Raw genomic sequence first — 27,963 nt, forward strand, 5'->3', positions numbered from 1 at the left:
CCAGCATATTGGGTCATGCAGAAACAGCAAGCTGGTGGAATTTAAAACTTGCTACTTTGTTTTATATATCCCTTGTTCCCATGGATATAATTCTTTAAAATTCTTTTATAGCAGAATATCGAGCTCTTGTATGATCTGTTCAATTTGCTGGCAGCTAGGATGTTTGGTTTTTTTTCCAGGAGTTAGGTAATCAACGAATTTTAACCAGGTCCTTTAGTGAGAGCATTAGGTTGAATATCTGTATGGTACTTATTCTCACACACACTGCTGGATGTTCTTATTATTGGATGACTGTTGTTGGTCTTGCATGTCTCACACTGATTAGTAAGCAGGAAAAATTAATCTTCTTTGTATTTACCTGTTCTGTATCCCTTGAATTTCAGGTAGTTAACTGAGCTATGACTTAGCTTCTTTTAGCAAGTCTCTATCAAAGGTTTTGTAATGCTTCCTCCACCACTGCACCAGCAACTGTAAATTATGAGTGACAAACAAATGTTAATATAGTTCTACAGCACTGCTCACTGCTATTTCCACCCGGCTGGTTTTCGAGCAGATCGATCGTGTGTGAAACAGCGGATACTCACATGCGAGCTGCATGTCTTAATATATGAGGTACATTCATTTGTGCATCTCTGACTTTTGAATGCTCCTCACGGGTCAGATTGTCTCTGCTTGCTGCAGCATGCAGAGGAACCAAATCTAAGATGCTTTGTGGAAGTACTTCAGAGCATATCCTAATGACTGTAAAAAGTTACTCTTGAAAATAAAGCAGCTTTAGAATTAAAAGCCCAGTTTAGCCTTTCAACCTCTTTTTTGTCTATATCGAATTGTAAAGCAGATGCTAAACTGTTTCACTTTGCGTATTGCTGATTATGGAGACAGACATCAAGTTTCAGTCAGGAGGAGTTTTTTAGGTGTGAATTATAAACTTCTGAAAATAAATATTTACAATGGAAATGTTTACAGTCTTCACTACAGCAGCATAAACTTGCCACTGTAATAACCCCTTTCATATTCCTTCTCTTTTCTGCAAAATATGTGTCTTTCTTCCACACACAACTGTATATGTTGTGTGAACATTTTAATAAGGGTTTTCAGAAACAAAAATTCATTTTCTTTCAAACTGAAAGTTCCCTTTCAGGGATCTGAAGCAGAAATATTGCTTTGAATAATAATACTCTTAACTTCCTTGGCATGTTTTTTGTTTTTATGTTGCAGAAAATTGTCAGAACCACAGCAGTGTGGAAGCTCCACACCTATCTTCACAAAGAAACTTTTACTGCCTTGGTTTTAGCCTCCAGATGAAAATTAACATTTGAAATGACTTCAGGGAGAATTGAGAAAAAAAAAAAAAAAAGAAGCAAGATAGTTCTGTGCAATTTTTCAGCTTTATATATGCCGTCATTTTTTCAGGATGTAGGGTAGTCAGGCTGATTTCCTGATATATATTCAAAGTGATTGAATTCTATACAGCTGTATTAATCTTGAAGATTCAACTGTGTTTGATGCTGTTCTTTACTTCTTAATCATCAAAACGTTAAAAAGGTGATTGAAGCCGTCTGTCTTCAGTGAAGGAGCTAAACTCATTCTTGAGCACTACGCTGAATAGGCAACGCTTTCTGAAACATCCTTCACCTGTATTGCAATAGTAGTGACGAATGGCAAAGTTGTTACTTTTTTTCCCACACCCAAATGCTTACAGAAGTAATGCACCCTTTACATATGGAAGTGGTATCTCCAGCTTATATTGTGAAGCCATGTAGCAAATTCACCAGACCTCTCTTACTACCATTTCCCACTGAAGGCTGATGATGACAATTGCAACATTTGAGCACCTTTTAAAAGCTGGTACTTTTTTGAATGTGTAGTAAAAACTGGTAGCTATCAAATTCAACACTTTTCAACAGTTGCACATTATGATACATGAGAATACCAGAGTTTCTCTCTGCCTCTTTGTTTATAATAGGAAATTTTAGTGATAACTGTATTAGAACAGTTATCTTTCATCATTTTCATGATTCCTCTATTTTTCTCTTTTTCTTAATCATCAGCTGTGTGGTGGTTTTGTCTACGCAGGGAATGAGATGCCCCTGTTGCTTTCCATTCCGTGTAGAAGGCTGTAAATGCAGAGCTAGCATAGTTTTCTAATAGACAAAAAATTGGCTTCAGCTCTGGTGCAGCCTGTCGCTTCTCTGAATGCGTGTGTAGGCCAAGCGAAACAGGAGCATTGTTGGAAAACTGCCGATAGATCCATTACTAGGTAGAACTGCTTACATTCTTCTTCACATATGTGTGGCTACATTTTGCATAGAATACATGCCTGCCTTTCATAAACCTTTAGAAATTATTTGAAAGTACAAATAAGCTCTAGAAATGATAATAATTAATTGAATATTTATTTGCTAATATAAATTCCCTCCCATGCAGGCTGTTCTTTTAATGTGGCTTGTGAAACAACATTTGGAGAAACTGATGATTTTTCTCTAATCCATTGTCAAAGCCACAGAGGAAGAAAAAAGCAATCTTGTCCTCTCCCCTGCAAAGATTGAGCAGCAGGAAATCAGACATAAAGGTCTTCAGAGCATATATAGATCTCTGTCTCAAAGGCAAGATATTGGTTTGATTTCTCTGTTGTGAAGTTGGTTTAGAACAGCTACAACAGGCTTTTGCATATCAGAATTAAGAAGTAAGAAAAATGAGAGACTGCAGTAATTAAGTAGACAAAGAGGTGAATCAGGCAAAAGGAGATGTTTCAAGGTTGTATTGCAGAAAATAGGAGATTGCGTGAAAAGTAATATATTTCCCCTCTTTTAAAAAATGTGACTATAAAATATGTCCTGCAAACAAGGAAGTTATCATCTACCTGAAACTCAAGAACTGAGCAAACTGTCCTTGTGACCCAAATGCACTTTCAGAAAAGAACATTATGGAGATGGCCATGTATTAGTGTATTTGCTGCTCAGACTCCTAATTACCTAGAGTATGCACTAGAATTCCTTTTGTACAACATCAGCCTTACAAATGTACCTCACATATCTGCATTTTTGGGGGATGCACATTATGGAAAGCTGATGTTTGATGATAAGGTTTCTGTCCTCGATAAAGAATCAGCCATAAATTGGGCTTGATGGGGAAGGTACCTGACACTCTTGACGGAGTACAGTTAACATGCCTGTCAATCAGTGAAGCCTAATACTAAAGGAGAAGGATGAGCAGAGAAATGCAGTTTGTCAGGAAAATCACGTAGTCAAAGCATCTTTTTCTCTGTGAAGTTTATTTTCCAGCCAGTCTTCAGCAGCCTGGCGGAAGCTTGGCAGCAGGTGTAAGAAGGCTTTTCGTCTTCTCATTTGCCGAAAAAAAAAAAAAAAAAAAAAAAAAAAGAGTGTAGCAAATTTACAAACAGAATGTATTTCAGAAACAAATGTATCAAGAAACAAATAAGGCAGCTTATTTTTGTCTTGTCACCATATCCCAATCTTCGAAACCTGTCATCTTTTCTCTATTCTGTATCCTTTGGTGGCAACTAAAATCTCTATATTGATATGGCCACCAATGCACATGACAGCCCGGGTGATTTTGATGCACTGCCTTTGAAAAAAAAAGGATACAGGCTTATTGGATTAATTTCTCTCCCTATCCATCTGTATTCTTCCGTGCAGTTGCATATTCAGATGTAGACTTTGTGGAAATTCCCTCTGCTGCTGCTAAATCTCATTCTGTTGCAAGCGTGCTCGTGTTACTGTGTCTGTACTAAGCACAAATACACTCCGCATGTTCGAATGGCTTTCCTTGTTTACAGTGTAAATAAATACTGCAGTCTCCCATAAAATATAATCAAACATAGAATTAAAAGGTTAGCGTTGCCCTTTCCTACTTGAAGTGGTGAAAATAACCAATGTGCTCCCAAAAATAACAATAAATAAGTGCTAAGAGAATTTGTTGTCATGCAGATTTAATTTTTACCATGATTATCTTGACGTTAAAAGGAAAAATATCCAGATACACATTTATTTGTTAATGACCTTCACACACATCTTGATCTGACTGATGTTTGATTCTGTCTATTTTTCTATGACTGAGGAAGAAATGAATGTACCAAAATTCTCCAGCCTTAAACAGAAAAATATATTGTGAGTGATATATCTCACTCATGAGATACCTATCAGGATAATAAATTATGACAAATTTGGTTTTGCTAGCATTTTACTTATGCTTTAATGTAGACTAAATTATCTTGTTTGTTCATCTGGGTAAAGTGTTCATGTTAATGCACTTAAACTCCCAGCACAAGTTTAAAAAATGCAGCATCTGACTATCTTACTCACCAGCATGAGCAACATTCCTTCACAATAAGGTCCTTGGGGAAAAATAAAAGAAACAAGTAGCCAAAATGAACTCATATTTTTGAGCTAGAGAATAGTGATGATTTTATTACATCCTGATGCTTATGATTGACTCAACATGAAAATAGAAAGTAGAAATGGAAAAGACTAATTAGGTTCTTTTGTCCATTCCCTAAGGAACCTTCTACTGAAGGGGATAAAATGATCTTAAACTTCTCATCCATCATCAAAATTGATTCTGCATTACAAATTGATAAGAAGAAGCTAGTCCAACAAGTCAATTACCTAAGATTTTTGAGTTGGAAATATTACAGGCAGCATGTTTTTTACAAAATAAATTCCATATTTGTTAGTCTTCCCAAGCTCAGATGGACTATTTAGAATGAGTGATTAATAGGTATTCATGTTTCTATGATGCAAATCACCATTATTGAGAAGAATGTGCAAATTAGAAACTAAAAGAGCTTTTGTACTGGAAAACATTGATTCAGCTAAACCAAAACTTTCTGTTGGACTGAAAGAGAGTTCATGTTCACATGTGGGTTCAAGGCTCCTGAAATAAGCCTTCAGTCAGAGCTATGACCTCAGATGGAGAGCCAATACCTCAGGTTGCTATTTGATCTGAATCAATTTGAACCTGTATCGTAGTTTCCCACGAGTCCCCTGTCGTTCTCCTGGCTTGTTTGACTGTAATTAAACAATTAAATGTCTGTAGGGCATAGAGAGAAAGAGAGTCCATGTGCAAATGAGACCAACTCTGTTTCTCTATAGCCAGTACAGTCTGCTGGAAAAATACATCAAGGCCTCTAGTTACAATTATAGTTACTCAAAATATTCCTGTTTCATAGCAGAAAAAACTGAAGCACACTCCCTGCAAGCCATTGCCTAGCAGTGCTCTCTTAAAAGCTGTGCGAGGTAAAGATTCGAGACTCTGGCCTTCTTCAGGTATCCCACAGAACCCTCGCTAGGGGATCACTAACCGCCAGGAGTGCTACAGGTAATGCAGAATTTGGAAGATACTGGATTTATCCAGTCTGAGAAAATGTTAATGAGATGAACAGACCATTTTACATCCCCACTGTGTGGCAAACAAAAGCATGAAAGAAGTTCTTCAATTATACTGGATGAACTGCATTCAACTACACCTACATTGTTTGGTTTGGTTTTTGAATTCCCTGCAGGTAAGATGAGAAAAAGCAGTTTTCTTGAATGGCGTAATGGTACATACATGGCCAGTAGTACTATGTACACAGCTTTTATTGCATTCAGCTTTGCCTAATCTCAGGTTAACTGGATAAATCTGGACCATTTCTGTTGCTGCCAGTTCCTCTGTTTCCAGTCTGCAGTACTTCTGTGAGTAGTCAAAAGGTGTTACGGGAATGTGCTATTTATTCTTTGGGAAATCATATGGCATTTTCATTTTATTTTGTTGATACAGAACAAACTGAGCTAGTATTGGAAATTGAGCCGTGGAGAAATGTCAATCAATAAGTGTGTAACACTTTATTAGATGGAAAGTTAGCTGGTAGCATTAGCTGTAGTGTTATAAAAATGTCTTAAATAGCACCTGCCAAGAGTGCACACATGAAGTCTGGTCTCAGATTTAAAAATATGTTTAAAAGTGCAGCAATGGCTTATTTCTGAACATGGTGGAAATACTAATGTGGAGCAGGGACGGGTAAGATTATTCAGAAATGGCTAGGGAGCTGACATATTGTGGCTGCTGTATATTATACCAAGCCTGTTCAGTTATTGTGAACCCTACCCTGCTTCCTGATGTGTCTCAAGGTATGTTTGGATTGTGACTGTGAGGGGCATGAACACCTTTTGTGTATTCATGGGCATTTAAAATGTAATGCAGTTCCCGCTCCAGTGGAGCTCTAGTCCTGGAATGGGATTTCTAGATGGTACCATAATGCAGAGAAAATAATGCATAGAGATGTGCACTCTTCCGGCCTGGTTAGATCTGTATCAATAAAGAAAAGAAAATGCCATATGATATTCCAGAGAATAAATACCACATTCCCATGAAACCTTCTGACTACCCACAGAATCACTGCAGAATAGGATCAGATGAAATGCTGGCAAGAGAAATGATCCAGCTCTAACCAATAGTTGATAGGTATGTGTATATACACATGCTTATAAAATATGTATTTTCAAACTGATTATCTAGTTTTGTGAAATGAGCAATTTTAAAGAAAAAAATTCTCTGGAATAATCAGTTTTGTCATTACTCAAAGGAAATATTTTTTTAAGCATCTCTATATTAAACTGGGAATTTAGAATAGAGGGTTTTTATTTTAGCTAGCTGTGAGACGCACATATTTCATAAAACAATAGGACTGTGGCTTATCACTACTGTACATTGTAAATGGCATGTTACAGGCCAAATGTTTTTATATGTTCTTTGGAAAGAAGTGGAGAATTTACAGGTCAATCTCCTCCTTTCCTTCATCCTGTGAAAGGTCTAGTGCTGACTCCTCTGAATGTAGGAGGAGGTGGTATAGAAAGCCAGCCAAAGCACTGGTCAGTCTCATGGGAGCTATGGATAAAATTTCTACGTGCACCTCAGTCACTTACTAATCTAAGCCTCGTTGAACACTAATGGCACTTGAAAGCACTTTGAAAATTTCATTTTGTGAAAGCCAATTTTCACACACAGCGATGTGCAGGCAGCAGGGCTTGCTGACTGGCTAGCTCAAAGCAGGTAGGATTTAGTTTGTGCTTGAAAATCAGCCAATTACTATTCCCTGTGCTATCCCTTGGTGGATAATGAGAGAAGGCTGCGTTTTTCCTGAGCAAAGGATACCATAGAAAGCCCCTACGTTGCCAGTAGCTGCACTGAGCAGGATTTGTCCCAATAAAGCATTTCAGCTTGCTGTATAAGCAGCATTTTCCTGGAATGTCAAGCTAACAAGATTCAGTCAGATCTGTTTCTTATTGACAATCCATCTAAGGTGAGGAAATCATGAAAAGCACATTTTAAATTCATAGCTCAGACCTGATTAACCCACTTGAGTGTAGCTGAGGTGACTTACTGTGGGATGGTGTGGCTGCATTCCGTTTTCTTTCTTTTGCATTGTAAGGTGATATCATTGCAAAAGGCCAAAAAAAGAAATGGTGGACTGACTACAACTCAAATATAGATTCTGCATATATTTAATATGCACGGTATATTCTGAAACCTGGGTTAAAATTAGTGTTAGGAGAAACTGAACATTTTTTATTTGTTTGTTAATTAAGTTCTGGTAGAATTCTTGCTTACAAAATGGTCTTCTTTCTGACCTGACTATGAGTTAATTACTGCCTCTGCAAGCAAGTGGCTCCTCTCTGCGCCATCTCCGAGTCTACTACCACAGAGGAATCGGTTAAAACAAGGTTTAAAACTGAGGGGGAGATTTTTTCCATACCTCACATAAGAGTAGCCATAGCCTCAGGCTTCCTTGCTTGGGCTGCCTGCTGGCTTAACATACTTATAGGGACCCAACCTCGATGGAAGTTCATCCACAGCTTTGTTTATTTGTATTTTTCCAGCACAAGAGAGATTTCCAAGAAAGTTTTATCAGGAAAGCCAGCATAGCTGTAGAATTACAATATAGCCCTCACGAAGATTACATAATAATATTTGTAAGGCTAAAATTAGAAAGTGCATTTTAAATGCCATTACAGTCTGTATCAACACTATAAGTCAAATGAAATAAAGTGATAAAAGCAAGACTGTGTTTTTTCAGCTCATTACAGGGGTTTTGTTTAATTTCATTGAGGTTCTTTAGTGCACAAAATGTCTGGGGCTGGGATATGCAGAAGCGACAAATAATAATTAATACTGAAGTATGGCAGCTAGAAACCAGCAATTAATAAATAACACTGAAGCATTTATGGCCAAGTTTTGCCAGTACAAATGTCTGTTGCCTTTTAGCGTGCAAATTCTTACAGGGCTATAGGAGACTTCAGTAAAAGCAAAGAGGTGCGTGACACTGGGGTACATTTTACCCTCGATGCTGTTTTAGTTTCTGGAACAGACTTGGGAGGATTTTAATTAAAGCATTGGAAGCATCCAGGTTAAATGAACTGTTTCTTTTTCATCATTATTTTCTTGACACCCTAAAATACGAAAGACTGATCTATATGCATTTGGATAGCTATTGCTGAGTGGTGGGCCCATACGGTTTAGTGGTATCTTGACCACAGCTTTATTTCAGACTTAAAAATTATTCACAGTATTTATAGGAACATACATACTGTGCCTATGAAAACATACTCTTGTGTAAGCCTTTAAAGCCAATTTAAGTGTATATGTTATGGTAGAAAACAAATGTCTAAACCTATTTTGAGAGAAGCTGTTGCAGAAAGACTGTGTGATCACTGCCTGAGCATCTTAAGTTTTGATAGCAGAGCTTTGTTCTGGACTTTGCTTGCCTCCACGGAGGCACTAAACCCTCAGGAACTCCTGGCAGTTAAATGCATGCTACCATACCTATTCAACAAGCATATGGTAAAGATTGCTCTTGACAAATCAGATTATCAGCAACTGATCAGATCTTCAACGTATCTTCCGTTCAGAAACCAGCTCATTTGGGGAGGGCGGAGATGAGCCAGCACAGAGCTGTACTGCTGTGTGGCAGGGGCGAGCAGTTACAAAAAAGTACTGAAGTAGCAGTCTATCGTGCTAGTTGATATGATTGTTCTGACTAAATCAGCACAACTGGGACCTATCACTTTTCTTTATAGTATGCTGACTATTTTAGACAGAAAGATCAAGAAATGTTTCATTTCACTTTATGAAAAAGTGGGACCTACTTTTACACTCCTACACCTGGTCACACAAAGAGGTGTCCAGGTTTGCAGAGCTGCTGACCTCTGAAGAGCTTCCCGTGAGGTAACTGGGAGGCCCACAGAACTGAACGCTCATGAAAACCTGATCACATAATGATGCACCTGCAGATTCCTGTTGATAAAATCTTGGGCACGTTGCCTTACTGAGTAGGGAAAAATGTATTTCAGTTAAGGGAGATGTTCTCTTGCCTGCAGTCAGTGATATTTATAGTTTAAAGTAACATTTAACTGCAGTTTTTTACATAACTTTTTCTGAAAGGGCATTTAGTTCTTACCTCTGAATTCTAGCATGGTTAAAAGAGCAAATAACATGCACTTTTGGGTTATCAGATCACTGGACTGGCAGAGCATTAGTAACTCTGTAATTTTGCTTCCTCCTGTGAAATTCTCTGTAAGTTATCCTACTAACAGCTAGTCCGTCCCATTAAAGAGGTTCATTAAGAAAAGGAGCATTCTTTAAGTTTTTAATCTATTAGCTTGTATTCTGTTCTCCAGTAATTTTTTTTTTTTGATCCCTGTTTTTATACTTTCATGTTTATTTTGAACAATTTCTGCAATATAATGGGTTTGAGGTTTTTTACAGTGCATTTGCAAAAGAAATCATTGGGTTTTGGCTTTTTTTTGCCATGCAACCATATCTGTTAATAAGAAAAAAAATACTGTATCTCAAGTTCATTTTGAAGGGATCATACATAGTAAAGAATGAGGGCTAAAATGCAGTTCCCTCTACACAGGCATATTAGCTAGTTGTCCTTGAGTGGTCAAGTTGCAGGCAGTCACAATAGCAAGCAGCAAGCTTTGCTTCAGTAAAAAGTGAAGACGGTTATCATTGCTACTAGAAACTGCAGTAACTGTGAGGTGAGGGGACCACTTTATAACCACCTCCTCATGCTGGGTGGACGCATCTACTCACTGGAAGGAGGTTTATTGCACTCTGCTCAAGATGGAGTTTAACTGCTGCACATATAAGTCTTGCATCTTGTCAGTCCGCTGCCTCCATCAACACATGCTCACGGCTACCACTGCCCCTGCACTGTCCCTGGGGAGCCTTTGGACCTTAAAGGTATCTATTCATTTCCTGCACGCTTCTAGCTTTAATAGCTATCATTGGATTTGGTCTCAGGTGGACCCAGCATTAGCTCGTGGATTTGACATTCTATGCTAGAAAAATGTTTTAGAAGCTATTTGTTCCTTGTTTAAGCTGCTTGCTTTTCTAGAAATTGAAAAATGACCCATAGATTTACAAGTCCCATCTGAGTAAGTGCTGGGACTATTTCAGGATTCAGGTTTTACTTGTTTCTTTGTGTGTTTGCTTTCTTTCCTACATCTGAACACTTTTTCCTGTATTCTGGGCTAGTTTATCACGTTCAAATTGATCACATACCCCAGCAGCAATGCCAGTTGTTAGAACTGGATCTCACAATAACAAGCAGAAATAGAGGCTCTAGAAAGCTCTCTCTACAGAAGCAGCTTCTTAAAAGTTTAAACCATTCTTAAAAGCTGTGTGATTTTCCATTTCCCAATATGTTTGCATTCCCAGAGCAGCAACTAACAACTGCTAGTAATACAACTAACAGTTGTGATATATACAACCGATCATTTCTGTTGAGTTTTTTTCAATAATGCTTTTAATTAGCTTGAGGTTTGGAGAGTTGGTTTCTTTTTCTTCTTTTCCTTTGCTTTTCATCTTCTGGTTGCAGTATGTTGTTGATTTCTTTCTTCTTTTTTTTTTCACAGTAGAAATCTTTGATATCAACTACTATATTGTGTAGCTAATGGGTTACGCCGCAGGCTTACTGTTAGGCAGCACAGTACCTTCTCTTCAGACCTTCTCCTCCCGCAAGGGGGCAACTGCTGAGAATAACCTTCCTGCCTATTGTGCACACATCTGTTAAGTTGATGCTTAGAACAATTATAGGCTCTTTCTCTCCCTACCACAAGTCTCTGGAATCAAATTGTTCAGTTCTTCATGACAATAAATCCTCCAACCCTACCTAGCCTCTAATGCTTTTCAATTCTGGCTGGAGACAAGTAATAATTTATTCATATGTCAGAAAATAATTTGAAAAATGTCAAGAAGAAAAGAAAAATGGGGTAGAAAAGAATTACTTTCTGACACTTTAAGGTAGGTTTTTGGGTGGGTTTTTTTCTTTCAGTGTCCTGAACGTGAAAGAATTTTGGAGGCTACATGTAAGAATTGGAGAGGAAAAGCAAGAAAACACTTGAGGATGCTTGAGGAGAGCAGGAAACCCTCTCAAGCACTTTTAATTATGATTGTCTTATCATTTGGATAGTAAGACTGAGAAGAGTGTACTCTGCACTGCAGAATAGTACATTTCTTCTAGAAGAATATTTGGAATCAAGCTTGAAAGACTTATCAGAGCTCAGCTCTTTCTCTGGCCTGAAAAATGCTATTACTTTTTCTAAAGACTGATTTTTCTCATAATTTATTATCTTTTTTTTTCTTTATAAAGACTGACAAATTCAAAATCTCAGGAAGAAATTAGTGTTTAGGATCTCTCCCCAGTTGTAATTGGTGATTTCAGGATCTGAAATGTAGGAATTGTTAAATCACAAGACAAATTATGATGTCTCTAGGAAAAAAAAAAAAAAACCCACAAAAAAACCCCAAACAAAAAACCCAGGAATAAATTGTTGCAGATTATGCCAGAGCTGTCAAAAGGAAATGACTGTTACAAAGTAGGGCCCAACCATCTTGTATCTCAAGTGAATCCATAGGAAAGAAAACTGAAATAATACATAAAGAAACTTGCTACATTGCCCCTCAGTTTCTCAAAGATTCTGGCTTCTTGCAAGGGAAGGAAGAGGGCTGTGTGGACAGAGGATCTTTTCTCACCTTTCCTGCAGCTTTACTGAAAACATATGCAGATGCATAATGTTGAAACATCACATAAACCTGTGGTGACAGAATGCGGTGGAGCCATTTAGATTTTCTCCATTAAACCAGGTTGCGAATCAGGATTCTTGAAGCAATAGTGTTGTTATTTTTTGTCCTCGATCAAGCTTAAATAATCTTAATAATGTATCATGAATAGGCAGACTCTCTCCAGGACACTGCTCTGTGGACAACTGCCTTTCCCTAATCCTATTTTTAGCTACACTCCTTCCAAGATGATAGCAATAGTAATTTTGCTGAATACTTGTTTGAGATTTGAGAGGAAGGAAGGAGCTATACAGAGGTAGTATTTTCCTACAGTGAGTAAAATAGTCTCCTTCCTTTTACCAGTAGGAGAGGTTGGCCCAAAACCTTTCTAATGCTATTGTGACTTTAATTGCCCAAAAAGCTATATTGAATCCCACATTATTAAAACACAAGCAAGTTAAACTCTCACTATAATGTATATTAATTATCTTACTGTGACATTCAAAATTGCACTCGGACCATGTCTGTATTACATATCCAGGACACTTAAGCAGATGTAAATTACTTATTGTAAGTTCCCATATGGTGGAGAGTGACTTAACTCTTGTCATACTTCAGAATGAAATCTCACAAAAGTATCAACTGTTTTATGCTGTAAATTAAAAGAAAGAAAAAAAAAAAAGGTGCCAGTTTTGTAGCCACAACATCAGCTCAAATTTGGTAATTTCAGAAACTGTACTTGTAGATTCTCCTGATATTTCTACTCTGAGACCTTCTGACATTTCTTGTGTTCTAACAGTCATAGCTTCCTGGTTTTTTAAATGGCTTTTTCTCCTGTTATATGAACCACCAAAGCAAGTAAAAGACAACCTGAGTGACTATAGAGAAACCTGTGAAACTATATTCAGCATTTTTAAAAGCAGAGAAAGTAAGGGGGGGAATACATAACTTCTTTAAATGGTCTGTGCAAATTATGGATGATAAAATTGTCCTTTGAAATTGCAGAAAATAAAAAGAAATCTTAAAAACTCAGAGGTTTTAGACTATTACCATCATCTTAAACTGCAGTTCTAAGTAAGTTATGTCATAACTGTGATGTTATTTGCCTCGTGAGTTGGTTTTGACTTGCCTTAATATCGTAAAATCACAAAGTCATAGAATTACAGAATGGTTTGGATTGGAAGGGACCTTCAAAGTTCATCTAGTCCAACCCCCTGCCATGATAATATAATAATGTCGTGGTTTAACTCAGCCGGCAGCTAAAACACCCACACAGCCATTCACTCACTCCCCTCCCCGCGGTGGGATAGGTGACAGAATCGGGAAAAAAGAAAGTAAAATTCATGGGTTGAGATAAAGACAGTTTCATATGATAGAAAAGGAAGATGATGATGATGATGATAAATAATACTAATGATGATAAAAGAATACACAAAACAAGTGATGCACAGCACAGTTGCTCACCACCCACAGACCATCAATGCCCAGCTAGTTCCCGGGCCATGGTCTAAACCCCCAGCCAGCTTCTCCCGAATTACATACTGAGCATGACATCATATGTATGGAATATCCCTTTCACCAGTTTGGGTCAACTGTCCTGGCCGTGTCCCCTCCCAGCTGCTTGAGCACCCCCAGCCTCCTCGCTGACGGGGCAGTACAAGAAGCTGAAAAGTCCTTGACTTAGTGAAAAAATTGTCTAGCAACAACCAGAATACCAGTGTGTTATCAACGTTCTCATCTTAAATCCAAAATACAGCACTATACCCACTACTAGGAAGAAAATTAACTCTGTCCCAGCTGAAACCAGGACAAATAATAATATATCACTACATTTTTCACGAAGTATTTGTCTTTCAGAGTGAAAATTTAGTTTTCAAAGTGAGCTCAAAGTACCAAAACATTGGTGCCAAACTACCCAAATCTGTCAATGTATGGTTTTGTAATGCTTTAAGCATGTTGGTTTGTTCACTAGAGGAACATTTAGGCCAATACATTATCCATTTGTCCTCCTATTAGCTGTTTTAAGGCATTCCTCTAAATAAACCACTAATTGCTTCCTGCAGTGTGGCAGTTCAGTAATGGATTCAGTATCAATGTTAAGTTTATAGTACCTGATAGTGTTTTACATTTGCTTATTCTATTGGATCAGTGATTTTAAAGCAGTGGTTTAAAATCAGAGTGACGCACCGAACGTCATGGGTAAGACGTGTGCGTTAGAAACAGACAGGACCCAGCATATGCAAAGTGATGTGGTTGTTCTCAACATTTTACATTTCTGTAACATTTCCTGTGGGCTGGTACTCAGCTTTAGCGTGACGCTAGAGGAAGTTCTGTGTGTTCGCCTACGAAAGTGCACAGGTTGTTGGGGAAAGCGCTGCAGTGGCCGTGGCTGCCATGGCATCCCAGGGTTCTTTACCACTTTCCCCGCTGTTTTGCAAAGTGATCTACTGCAGGAAAAAAACTATAACTTCTGTCTCACTTCAGGAAGTACAATTTAGGAGCTGGGGTAATTTGATGGATAGTGTATACTAAGAAAAATATTAGAAACCAGGAAAGGCCACATAGTCCATTGAGGCTCATTTCATTCCAAATACACCTTCCCTAGGTTATCATCCACTTGTTAAGAGAAAGAGTAATGTTACCCATTTTTTATAATTCCACTTCTGGGTATTACGGAGATAAATACCTAAATGCTGGAGAACTAACTTTCTGTCAGAGCACTGTTTCAGGGGAAAAATACTTAAATGCAGGTAGGTGGGATGACAGAAAAGAAATTGACCCTAAATGAAAAATATGATGATAGTGATATGAATATATGTGTATAGTCACGGTTTCTCGGAGTACCCCAGAGACAAGCTTCCAATCATGAGACTTTCAGATAGTAACTTTTCCTTTGATTTATTGTTTCAGGACCAATGCAGGAGACAATATATGACTTTTGGAGAATGGTATGGCATGAAAACACAGCCAGCATTATCATGGTTACTAATCTCGTAGAAGTGGGAAGGGTAAGTGATTTTTGTACTTAAAACGATGAAAGACTTCCAAGGTGTTTGCTTTTGGAAATTAAATAGCAGACCAACAAGATGCTTATATACTGAGTAACTGAGTATAGCACATAAAATATTTATGACTGACTATGCTAAGAGGTTCATTATCAATTATTTTTAAACATGCCTTGGATGCTTGGCTTTGATAACATTAGCACAATGAAAAAATAACCGATAAAGCTGCATTCGGTAAAGCACAGCCTGCAAAGACTGCCAAGGAGGGAAAGCGTCATATCTTTGTATATATCTTGGACATACCATTTCTATTAAGGGAAACCAGGGAATTGGTTACAGAACAAGGTATGGACTCATCTTTTTTTAAAGGGAGGCTGAGGGGGAGTAATTCTGAAACAGATTACTGAGATAAGTAGTCAAACTATGAAATTGCACCTTCTTCATAGTATATTAGTCTAAATCAATATCTGGTTTGTTTGCATTTTCCTTCCTGTAAGCCTTCTGGACTAAAACAGAAAAAATTAGTTTTACTCATTAGTACATTAAATTTGTTGACCAAGAGGTCTTCTTCGGGAGCTGAGTAGTAAAGGAAAGCCTGAGTTACCTGGCTGATACTGTGTACTTTTCTTTCTCTGCTTGTTAACTTCTAAAGCAGGCCTCCTACTCAAGTCATTATGGCTAATTTTGTTTTCAACAAGTATTGAATGGAACCATTTTCTTTGTTTCTCACAACCGTCAATAACTGAGTCTTTTAATTTACTGCTTTATCTATGCACTGGTGTCTTAGGTCTCATCTGGGATGTTTTTTCCAAGAAAATTTGCTTGGGAACTGGGCATCTAGCTTTCATTTGGAATAAAAAAAAAAAAAAAAAAAACCCAAAACCAAAACCCCCACCACTGCTTTTATTGCAACTACTGCAATTATTGTAAATCAAAGTGTTGAAATAAGAAGTCAAGTGCACATATCTTGGTGTGAGCCAAGATAAAACATGGTTTTAAGAGATGTTTTTAATTTCATAGTGGTGGAGTGGCTGATACCCCTCTGCCCTGTGGCATTTGCATGAGGAGAGCGAGCACTGTTTATGTGGTGTGAGTCAAACTGTTGGATCTTGTCTCCTTTTTAGCAAGTCCAGTTTTACAATCTCAGTTTAGTCTTCCTTATGTCCTTTGCCAATTGTTAACATAAATCCTAACGTTTAGATATCTGTGTGCCTAAGCCTGCCAACAGATCAGGTGCCAGTATTATTTTTAGATATAAAAAAGATGGGGTTTGTGACTGCAATTAACACCTGCTGCAGGAACACATGTACGACTAATTGCAGAGACAAAAAAGGATCATGGAGGCCGCTCTAAAAATTCAGTCCCTTGAGTGAGGAAGAAGGTAGAAATAGTTGGATGGTCACATATCAATTCAAAACGGATGGATTTGTAAGAATAGGAAGCTCTCCAGCAAACCTCTTTGTTAAAGCTTTTTACACATTCATAAGTACCCAAGCACACAACTTTAAAAGGGATGTTTTCAGGGTAAGGGTACACAAGCCTTAGAACAAAAATAGCATACTGCATGAAACCGCATACTGTTTTCCTAAAGTCAGTATTTGAAAGCATCAATTAGAGTGTCCTGTCAGGTATCAGCCAGGGAGATGCCAGTCTTGGTGCCAGTGTTGGCAGCCTCAACTCACAGCGTTTAGGTACGCAGCACATTCCCTTAGCAGCAAGCAACAGTTTGGGCCACCATGGAGATTTCTTCAGGGTGCAAGAGTCCTAGTGGGATACAGATCTGCAGCTTTGTTGTTTCTGGCAGCGGTAGAAATGACTTTGTTCTCACTTTTCTCTGGAGGCCAACATAGGTGAGATCAGAGAGCAGAAAATGAAATGAGCTTTTAATGGAAATGAGATCGTATGAGCCACAGAACAATGCAGCCACTCCTCTGTTGGTGCTTCTGTCCCACTCCCAGCGCTGGAACCATCAGCAACAAGGAGGCGTATTACAAACACACCATCTGTCCCGCAACCCCTAACACAAGCTCTGCACCACCTTGATTAGTAATGATTTTAATGGACCTTTTGGTAGCATTCCTGCATGGCAAACCTTGTCACCTTCCCAACCTTGAGGTTTTCTATTTCAATTGCTCTTGCTGATAGACGATTTATAGGGGTTTATTATTTTTATTTTTTTAACCCTCTTGACCAATTGTACGCCGAGGAGGAAAATTCCTTTATATTTTCAGGAAAGAGGAATATCTGTTTAACATGTTTGCCACACAGTGTATGTCCTTCATGAATTAATCATTGAGGGGGCGTATGTGTATTTGTTTACCAGGACTGGCTGGATAGTCATTAAATCAGTGCTAGGAACTTGCTTCTTGCCCTGGAGCATTATGCATCAGGACTGTTTTAATTGCGGATGGAGGAATCACCATGAGGCTGTCCCTAACACAAGCACCTGCTGCAAATGACTCAGTCCCCGCATTACCCTCCAGCAGGGTCCGGGTACATCTGCCAATATCTGTCATTATCTGAGGCACACTTGTCAAAACCGTGCATCCCTTTAAGCTCATGTGTGTTCCAGCAAGGGACCCTTGTCAATGTTTCTGGCACCTGCAGACTGCTGTGCACCTGGTATTTAAATGGCACAGAAATGTGTTTTGATTGTTTTCTCTCTTTAATGAACCCACCTGAGGGACATTAAGCTCTTTATCTAGTAGCCTGTTACCCAGTCACTCACATTTACACTGCTTGTGTGGAAATTCAGAACTCACTTGTGCTGTTATACTAATCCATCTGCCAGAAGTCTTATCACAAAATCTGCAGGGCTCCCTAAGGAGACTTTTGTACTGGTAATTTAAGCTAATGATTTCTAAACATATTTAGTCAGTTTTATGAAGACCTCATTAGAATGTGACTGTTTATTAAAATCTAAATGAGGTCTCACAGTCATTTAGAAAAATCGTTGCTGAGTTGCATGAACAGTTCTTTGATAACAGATGATGAAGTGGATTTTAGTTAAAATTGGCCTAGGTTGACATAAGAACTTTTACAAAATATCTGAACAAATAAGCAGCCCTTGAAGCAGCCTTGGAAAAAAGTCCGTCTTCATGCTGGGGTCAACAACTTTCCACTCACAATGAAGTTCACAAAAAGGAATGACAAGTAATTAATGGTATAATATGCCTACATTTTAGTGCAAGAATCAGAATTTTCCAAACCGCACACCAAGAGGAAAAAAGCAAAACCAAGACTCATAAAAATATATCAATGTGACCACAAGGTATTTCAAAATAATATATTTTGGATTATGTTAATCCAAGAGACCTCCATGGTCATGTTTGTAAGTGGTAGAGCAACTGAAGATAGTAGGGTAAGTTCAGACAACATCTTTTCCTGAGAGACTGAGCATAATCTGGTGGATTATTCTAGAAGAAGCAAAACTTTTTATCCCACCAGTGTAGGAATGATGGGAAAATATACACAAGAGAACATCTTGCTCATTCCAAGAGACTGCTCTGGAGTACAGACTCCAAAAGACAGAGCTGGATCCTTGTGTGGAAAGCAATGGGAACTGGATCAAGGTCTTTATGTACTGGTCAAAGTCTCAAGTTGCTTCTTGAAGTGTTTCAATGTTTGCACACATTAAAACACTTCTTTCCTCCTCAAAGAGTTAGAAGAAGAAGGTCGCGAAGATTTAGAATATATTCAATTGTGCCATCTAGCTGTCACCTCCATCTTTGCTCTTGTTGGGCTGGTACTAATACTTGGTTGGCAGAATCAAACTTGGCATGTCACATCATTTGTCATTTGTCAGTAGTCACTTTCTCTCCCACTCCTTGTTTTTGCTTGAGGCAGAAGAAATTGAGTAATATCTGATTAATAAATGGTGAAATGCACTGATGAAATTCAGTGGAGGTGGTTGATATATAAATGCGCTGGAGGACTCATGATTGTCTATCATGCTTTTAATATAACAAAGTATTTACAAAAAAAATCACTAGAAATAATTATAAAAAATAAAACCTCACCTCAGGAGCATAGTAATTACAGTAATTAGAGTTTCTCAATTATTATCCAGAATTAGAAAACAGCCAGTGCTAATAGTGTTAATAAGGACACAAAAGCCCCTTTTTTTTGAAAGGAGGCAAGGTTGACTACAACAGAATGGCTGTGACACAAACAGCGGAATGAAGGTCAGCCATAGACTGGTAAATAGCCCCTGTACCTGCACGCATGCCTTCGCGCTACCGAAACAGCCTCTCGCTGCCATCTTACCTCTCAGGAGCGTGGTGCTTCCCTGACAGCCATCTCACACTCCTCCTGGGTGACTTCTTCCTCCCAGGAGCCAGCAGGGCTGTATCTGCATACGGAAAAGGAAAGAACACAGCAGTGGCTTAGCTTTTCCTTTGCTTGTTTTACTGGGCCTGCAGTTGACATGTTACATACATGGCCTTCTCATCTGCCTTGCTGCAAAAACGTTGATGTCTCTGACTTTTCATGCTTAAAAGAGTATTGGGGTCCACATGACATTGAGGAGACCCATACGATGGTCTTCTGGCAGAGAGAAAATACCTCCTTGTTGCCGGCTGGCTAAAAAGCATTCCCGGATGTAAGAGAAAATCTGTCAGAAAGGAGTTGTTCTTCTCAGGAAAGACTGCATGGGCCCAGGCCTAAGCAGTCATACATGCATGTGCTTGGGCCTTGGCTGCTCAGGATGTGCAGCCTTGGTTGGCATTCAAGAGATTTCTGAAGTGGTTTCTCGTTATGTGGAAGCAGGTCTTCTTCAGATCCACCTGATGATTTGTTTCTGTTATAGGCAGACATTAGATATCCAGGAAAAACTCCCAAATAAAGCCCTATCCAAAGACTTCTTAGTGAAAACATACTGCAAGAACCAATAGGAAATTCCGGCAACATAAAAACTGTGCAAAATTTCCAACGGACTTGCCACCTATTCTTAGAATAAAAAAGGAATTTTTTGACACAAAGCTATTCTTGCACTTATGCATTTTACAAATTTTGAGAATCTTCCATGCGCAAGAACCCACTAATAAACAAAGTTACATTCAAATTGTGTTTAAGATTCAGGTCACCCATTACAGAGATACTGCAGAGGTGAAACACAGTAACTCTTTAGCATGTCTCACAAACAGCACATTTGTATTTAGTATAAATGGAAGAACACTCTATCTAATTGAAATTGCCTCTAAATGTAATAAACCAAATTACCTACATTGGAATTAGTTCAGGATACTGGCATTAGCACTCCTTAGGAGGTGTGCCAAAGAGTTTGTAGGCATACTGGTGACTAAGACTTCATTTTATCTTTTCTACTGAAAGAAAGAAACCACATTTTCTAAATGAGAGGGGGAAAGGTTGCTGTATGAAACCCTTCCCTACCTCTAGTTGATTCTACTCCCAGCTTCTAAAACCTATAAATAGTGTCCCTTCCCCATCCAGAGAAAATTTTTTTTTTAATCATATTTTCCCAGAAAACCTGGGACCTGTGCTTATCATACATATATGTTATTATATATTCTGTTGGTTTACTTTTGGTTTCACTGTAATTCCTGTATCTTTTGTTAGATAGAGTTTACACTTTCACAGAGTATGAGAAAAAAAAGAAAACAAACACAATTTAAAATTCTTGTTAATCTTTCAAATCAGGGAATCCTTCTAGTTGTCGAAACAGATTTCAGCTTTCTAGACTTCTAACTAGAAATAACAAGTTGGCATTATTCCATTATACATAGCAGGGGAGGAGCCCGTAGGGAAAAAAATTGGCTGTTGTTCTTCAGGAAAGAGAAGGAAGGACTCTCTGCAATCATTTAATAAAGATGTCCCCTAATTAGCAACGTTAGCATCATCAAACAGGACATCAACCTACAAGCGTTCAGCACTGTCCCACGTCACTCAAAGCAGACACGGTTTCAGCTCTCAGTGTTTTGATGCATTCTCATTTCCAGTAAAAGAAAGCTATGTTTCAAAGAATGTTAATCAACAGAGATTAATATCTTAATGCTCGCTAATGCAGTTGAGATAATTCACTTTGAAAATAAATAAAAGAGGTTTAAGGATACACAAATGCATCGACCCCCTTGTTGGGCTAGCTGCTGAAATGCTGCCAAGGTGTAGGATGCAAGTATAAGTACAGTTTGCAAAGAGGGTTTCAAGTTCTTTAAATTTCGGAGCTAGCGAAATGGCTTTATCACTGCAAGTCTCCTCACCTCAGCAGTCTCATGAAATTAATCTCTCGGTCTCTCTGTGAAGGAAGAAGTATCCTGGAGGCACCAACGCAGTTTTACCTTACCCAGCAGAGTAACATGTAATGCTTTCTAACCTAACCTCAGCTGATCAGGTTTTAGAGGCAGAAGGCAACCCACTAACTTGTTGGTGCTCTGTAGCGCAACTAATGGCATGATTTTGCTCTTGGAACGGAAGCATGATTCAGAGCACAGGCTGTTCTGCTCGATGCAGGCACATCAGGTCCTCGGAGCACAGGATCTGAGCAATATGCCCATGATTTAACAGTTGTGTAAGGGATTAAGACAGGCTTTGAGGAGCTCCAGCTAATCCTGTAACCATCCTTCATCTTGGCATGAGACCACCTTTCTCATGTGTTCTCTGCTCAGCCTTTTTTCCTCCGGAGCTGTACTAAGTAAGGTGCACTAAGTTACAGCCTTTTTTAATGACCAGTGGGAGACAGAATTGCCTAAACATAAGCAATGAAATAGAGGCTATCCATATTCTTCTGTTGGTATAGCAATGGAGGCAAGAACACTGCAACAGCTTTACCTTGGGTTACCTTTACCTTAAAGCAATTCTTCTAGACTAATTCTTTTTTATGGCCAAAGGAAGGCCACACCATGGCTTTGGCCTGTCGGCATAATTTCATCGAACCCAAGCTACCAGGTTGATGGCATGCTAACAGTATACCTGATTCTTAAGAACAAAGGGATCATACTCATTCCCTCAGGCATTAGTGTATGGCTACCTCTGGACATGTCCAGAAAGCCAGCAATTCTGGGCAGAAGTTGAATGAGAGTGCATCCACCAGGCAACCTAGGAGTGCGCTGCTGGGGCAACACAGGGCAGCAAAAGGTGGAGAATTATATCAGCTCTGAGCCGTCACTGGAATAAGTTAGACTGAGCTAGTAAAATTCTTGGAGACATCTCTCCCCCTCTGGGAGCTGTGAACAACATAAAGACTTCTGGCTGCCTTTATACAGACCCATTGATCTGATAGTGCCAAAGAGTATCTTAAATGTTGTATTTCTCAATACTCTCCCATACCTCTTTCAGAAAACTGTAAAATGAATTATACGTGAATTGACTTGCTCAAAAGCAAAGAAAATTAAAAAAGAAAGACTGGGTTTTACCTTCTGTCAAAGGTTGTTTTATAACTTAGAAAATGTTCTTAAATCACAGTACATTTTTTGTTTGAAAAGCATTTAAATAAAAATACTTTCGTTTATTGGATGTCCTTTTACTTCAAGTCAGCCAAATAAAAGTATATTATGTTATCCTAGCTACATCTGTAAAAATCTGTTAAAAATTTTCACTGGTGAGCTTGGTCGGCTATTTCATTTTATATCCTAAAGGTTTCACTTCAAAATTTATGCCTGACTTATCATCATTACTTAGTTCAGGATTAATTTTAAATTAGACTATATAATACTGCTCTTCACTAACGACAATCCATGCAGTGCATAGCCAGTTATATCACCTTTTTGCTAAGATATTTCAGAATCAAAGGAAATTGGAAACTTTGAATAATCAGTGTAATTTAAACTGTTCTGTGTGAACTACAAAGTATATTTCACAGCCAGCTCACATATTAATTCTGTAATATTCATCCTATTCCAAACCTCTAAGTAAATGAATTACTGTCCTGGCTTTCATACTGCCTTTAGCTAGATATGTCACATTGCCAAATGGCTAAATATACAGCTTCGGAAGTCACAATTTCTGTTCATTAGCTATCCACTGCCTACATTGTTTGTTATATTTAGAAGTAGCAACAACAACTTTCCACCTTCATTTTTAATTCTTAGTTTCTTACATTAGACTATTTTGCTGGGAGATGGAGCTAGGGGGGTGGAAATAGATAATTGTCTTCTCCAAATTTCTAAAATTATTAGTAAAGTAAACATGTTTGGAACAATTGGACAGTGTACCTTGGGATGAATAGATTAAACCGGAGCATTTTCATTATGTCTCTGGCAATCACCCTTTTATCTCATCTTGTGATGAACATCTGTATTTTTTGGCATGTTGTTAGGATATAAATGTAGGGTGTATCTGAACAAACTCTCAATTATAGTTCTGCTCAGATGAGATTTCAAAATTATGTTTTCTACTTTGTGAACGATATTTACTGTTATGGTGGCAACTGTGTGAAAAAAAAAAAAAACCAATGCATTTAATATTCAGTTCTGGATTCATGTATCAATTATTTAGCTAAACCTTCTGTTAGAAGGGTTTTTTTTTCTAAAACATGTACCAAATGTTTATAAAAAGGGAAAGAGATTCATCAAGTCACAGTAGCTAAAGCTGTGCTAAAAAGAAAAAATGAACAAACATATGTTACCAGCAGTGTTTCTCATATTTGATGAGTAAAACCATATTCTATTTTGTTGCAATTGTCTTTCCTTGTACAAATAAAGGCCCTGATCCAATAAACATTTATAAGTGTGATTTTTGATTTACACTATTTAAGCTACTTCTGTCTTCAAGACACCTTTGCAATTATTTGAGAGGTCCTGGAGAACATGGGAGACTGGTCTTTAAGCATTTACTTAACTTTTAGCTCATCAGGAGTCCACAGAGTTCCCATGTCTAGAGCTCAGCACGTGCAACAGCATTGCAGAACAAGAGCCAAAAGTAGGAAAAAAGCCTGAATTAAAAAAAAAAAAAAAGTGGGTTGGTTTGTGGGTTTTTTTCCTCCCAGTGAGTGAATCATTTAGTGTTGGTCTGTGGCTCTGACTGCGGCTCTGGCACCGTTCCCATGGCTGTTACAGCCCCTGTTCCACTTGGGAGAGTTTTCAGGAAATTGTGTTGTCATGGATCCTTCTGCTCAGCTCCAGTCTGCTCCGTGCCCAAAATCCCCTGTGCAGCAGAGTAAGAAGGCCCCGCCGGGCTCAAGCTGCACGAGGCACGAAAGGCTATAACTTCTGTGCAACATCCCCCAGTGCTTCCCTAATTATTCCACTGGATCATCTTAAATAAAGTTTAAAAAGAGAGTGGAAGCAAATCCAACAGTTGAGGCATAAGAAGATGGGGACTGTGTTCTTCTAAATTGGTCTTTCTAAATGTCCCTAGTTCTTAGTCATAATCCAGACTGTCTAGACTTACCAAGTTAGAAACAGGCATGTTTTCCTTCAAGGCTGAGCAATTTAATTCAGCCAGGGTTGGGTGGTTTTTTTCCCCGATTGTTTATTTTACAAAACTAGAGCTGTTTTGAGGATGGCAGGCACCCATCAGAAAGAAACAAGGCTAAAGTTAGCAACAGAGAGACGTGCTGATCAGTAGTGCTGCTACTAGGATCACTGCTGCAGCTGCTCCCTTCCTACGTGCGTTGGCCGTCTCCGTGTGGTTCAGGTTCCACCTATGGAAAGGATAAGTGAACAGGCAGGAAAAGGGAATCGGCTCCAGAGATGGGCTTGTAAGTGGACTGCTCCAGTCCGGAGGCAGTGTGAATTGCCTTATTCTGCACGGAGAGTCGAAAAATCATCTTAGCCACAGGTAGGAAAACCCTGTTTCAGACAGTAGCTGGCAATGATTATGAAAGAGTCAGTTTGCTGGCCTAAGGGATTTTGAACAATGTGAATTTTCTGGATTATTTTAACAACACAGACAAAACACTGAGCATTCAATGTTTTTCACTTAGCTTCTACCAGAGGATTTTTGGAAATATATGCAAACAAGATAAAATCTGAATAAATATCAAGTAGATGCAACAATAGATAGCAGCAGCAACTACTAAACTGCTTGCAGCAACATTTAATGCTTTTGAAATGGGTGTTCATTGCTTACAGCTGATAGATATGCTTTAGAGACGAATACACGTTTGCCAGAGATCGTGCCGTTCAGGCACCCTGGGGTTGGCCCTCGGCTTGGCCCTTGGCTGGTGGAAACCTTCTCATCCACACTGCCACCGTCAGCTTGCGGGCTGGTGAGCATGGCGGTGGGGGTGGCGAGAGCAGTCTTGCTCCCCTTGCCGTGCTGGAGGAGTGCTGAGCACTGCGAGGACTGTTCAGTGTCCCAGCTCCAAGCCGCTCGCTATGGAAGAGAACTGTATAAACTGGTGTTTGCCACTTGTCCTGAAACCATGCTTAATAACAGATGAAATGTGAAGAATGTAAAGAATTTTTCTTAGCCAATACTAATGCGGTTACTAGGTCTGAAGACAAGCATACAGAAATAAATAAAAACCTGCTTATAGCTACCTGAACTTCAGCTCTGCTCCAGGAGCTTTCCATCAGCTGTGTAAGCAGGAATAAGCTGGTAGGATGCTTGTATAATTTTGTGGCTGGGAGCCAGGACTTACGACCAGGCTACTCTTTTTCTCTGAAGAGGATCCTGATGTGGGACTGTGTTTTTCCAGCCCTTCAGCTCAATTCTATTCAGATTTAAATTTTATCCTGCTAAAGAGTCAGAAAAAGGGTTGGAACTACTGACTCTGCCTGGACAAACTTTTTATTTCATCAGCTGATGTTACTACTTTGATGTGGCAAGACCTCTCTTCTGTCCAGACAGTAAAGAGGGGTTGTACGTGATTATCAGCTACGTCACTTCAAACAGACTCTGAGGAAAGTATTTTCTTCTGCCTGACAGGACTCTCTGCATAATCCTTTATATACTGAACCTGGAGTTTATATAAATAAATCATTTGAATCATGCATTACAGTTTTCACTATATGGTTATACGCACGTTCATCAGTTCTACCTTTTGCTCAAGACTAGATAGTAATCCAAATATTTTGGCATGAACATGGGTTTGCAAAATACTCTACCAGTTGTGAAGTTTTGGGTTTTTTTTATTTTTCTATCAGTTTTCCATTAAATATTTGAAGTGTTTTGGGTTTTTACCCGACCCATTTAAGTGTATATTTAAGTAAACCAGTAGATTCACATGTATTAAAAGATCCCATTTACATTTTCCTTTCGGTGAAAGAAAGAGAGAAACCATTCCATGCAGCAGATGTATAACAGATGCTACTCCTAGCACGTACTGCACTACTGGACGATGGCCAGATGCAGTGGTGATAGCATAGCTATTACTGTGATAGAAAAGAATAAGAGAGAGAGATGTAAGTAATGTGTAGGCTTCCCTGCGCAATGTCTTGTCCACACAAATGGAAAGGAGGAGGAAATTCTTAAGTCTGTCAACTATCTACATCATATACAGTCCCCACAACCACTCACTTTAAAAAATAGCAGAATAATAGTGCACGTTTGAATATGTTAAATACTCTGAAGTCTGTCCCATGTGGACCACACCAGGGCTCAGAAAATCTGAAATACAGTTCACAAACCCCACTTTCTTTCCATCTCCATATCCCAGGATCAATTTGCCAAGAACGCACAGCTCCAGAAGCCTACTGAAATCAGTACAGGGGAAGGGGGAAGTCATCTCCCCTAACCTTAGCCATCAAGAAGCCAAACACCTAGGCAAAGGTGCCTAGACTCTTTCCACAGTTAAAAATAAAGGCACCTGTAGAAGGCATCCATTCTACTCATCTTAGTTTGAGCTAAGTGAGATGAATCCCAGGCATAGTGTTTGGAGTCATCTCGTGAATTGGTGTTAAAGCCCAGACATAGAATCCATCTCTTGACTTCGAGTGTTGAGTTTTGCCATTTGACCTCTCATCAGTTCCTTTGGAAAGTTAATCTGAGAAAACTGATACTTTTCTAACAGTAGAGAAGATCCTTCCTGTCCGAAAAAAACACATTTTCATTTTAGAAGGTAAGAAGATATTTTTGAGACAAATCACCAACTAGAGGTTAGGGAAAAAACCTTCTGGTGGTAGTTGTCCCTCTGGGCACACCCTGCCCCGGAAAGCACAGGAAATGAACAGTTACTGTAACTGAGCTGTGCAGGGTATAAATATCCCTGGTGCTCCATACAAATTTGCCTTACTTCACTAACCACAACACCAATCTCACCTGCGACTCTGAAAGCTGTCTTTAAAAAAAGAAGAGGCAATGTCCCTTAAACATTAATCATTTCCACGTGCAGAAAATGTGACTGTTTTGCATGTGACTGCATTTTAAAACAGAAATCATTGCACAGAATACAGAATGGATTCAGTATGAACCTTCTAAAATAAATGAACCTTAATTTCTTTTGTATTTTTTAAAGGTCAAATGCTGCAAATACTGGCCAGATGACACAGAGATATATAAAGACATTAAAGTTACCCTAATAGAAACAGAGCTCCTGGCTGAATATGTGATTCGAACATTTGCAGTAGAAAAGGTAAGTTTCCAAATTGTTTTCTTAAATACAATGGTATCTGCCTAAGTAACTTATATACAGATTCAACTTGGGAAAGTTAAATCTTTTGACTGACATCCCGGTTTTGTAGCTATTTTTTGGGTAAACGACTACTGCCCTCTTATGGTAAACTGTGTTTTTCTTTAAATGCAGCAACTTTTCTGTGCTTTCCATCACTGTTGGTCCCTGCCTGAGTTAGAAAAAGTGATGTTCCTTGCCTAGGAGAAATCGAAGCCTCTCGCCCAGCAATCAATTGAAAAACACATTCGTGCTGTTTTCCCATCTAATGTTCCCTACAATCATTTTCTGTCTGTACCAGAGGCTGTATGCACCATTATTCAGAAGTCCATGGTGGAGAATACTGTTATCTGTTGGGCCGGTGTGTTCCTGGTCTGCAGAGGC

General features: G+C 38.8%; 1 protein-coding gene across 10 annotated transcripts in view; it reads left to right on the forward strand.

The window, feature by feature from the left end:
* PTPRM (protein tyrosine phosphatase receptor type M) overlaps window positions 1-27,963 on the forward strand; it is a 512,931-nt gene that overhangs the window by 462,967 nt on the left and 22,001 nt on the right. For all 10 annotated transcript variants that reach the window (XM_075744400.1, XM_075744401.1, XM_075744406.1 and 7 more), the window contains 2 exons: window positions 14,977-15,074; window positions 27,427-27,543. In XM_075744400.1, the coding sequence (XP_075600515.1) occupies window positions 14,977-15,074; window positions 27,427-27,543 (215 nt within the window). The remainder of the gene's footprint in view (window positions 1-14,976; window positions 15,075-27,426; window positions 27,544-27,963) is intronic.

This window comes from Balearica regulorum, chromosome 2, assembly GCF_011004875.1.
Source record: "Balearica regulorum gibbericeps isolate bBalReg1 chromosome 2, bBalReg1.pri, whole genome shotgun sequence".
NCBI classification, from domain to species: Eukaryota; Metazoa; Chordata; class Aves; order Gruiformes; family Gruidae; genus Balearica; species Balearica regulorum.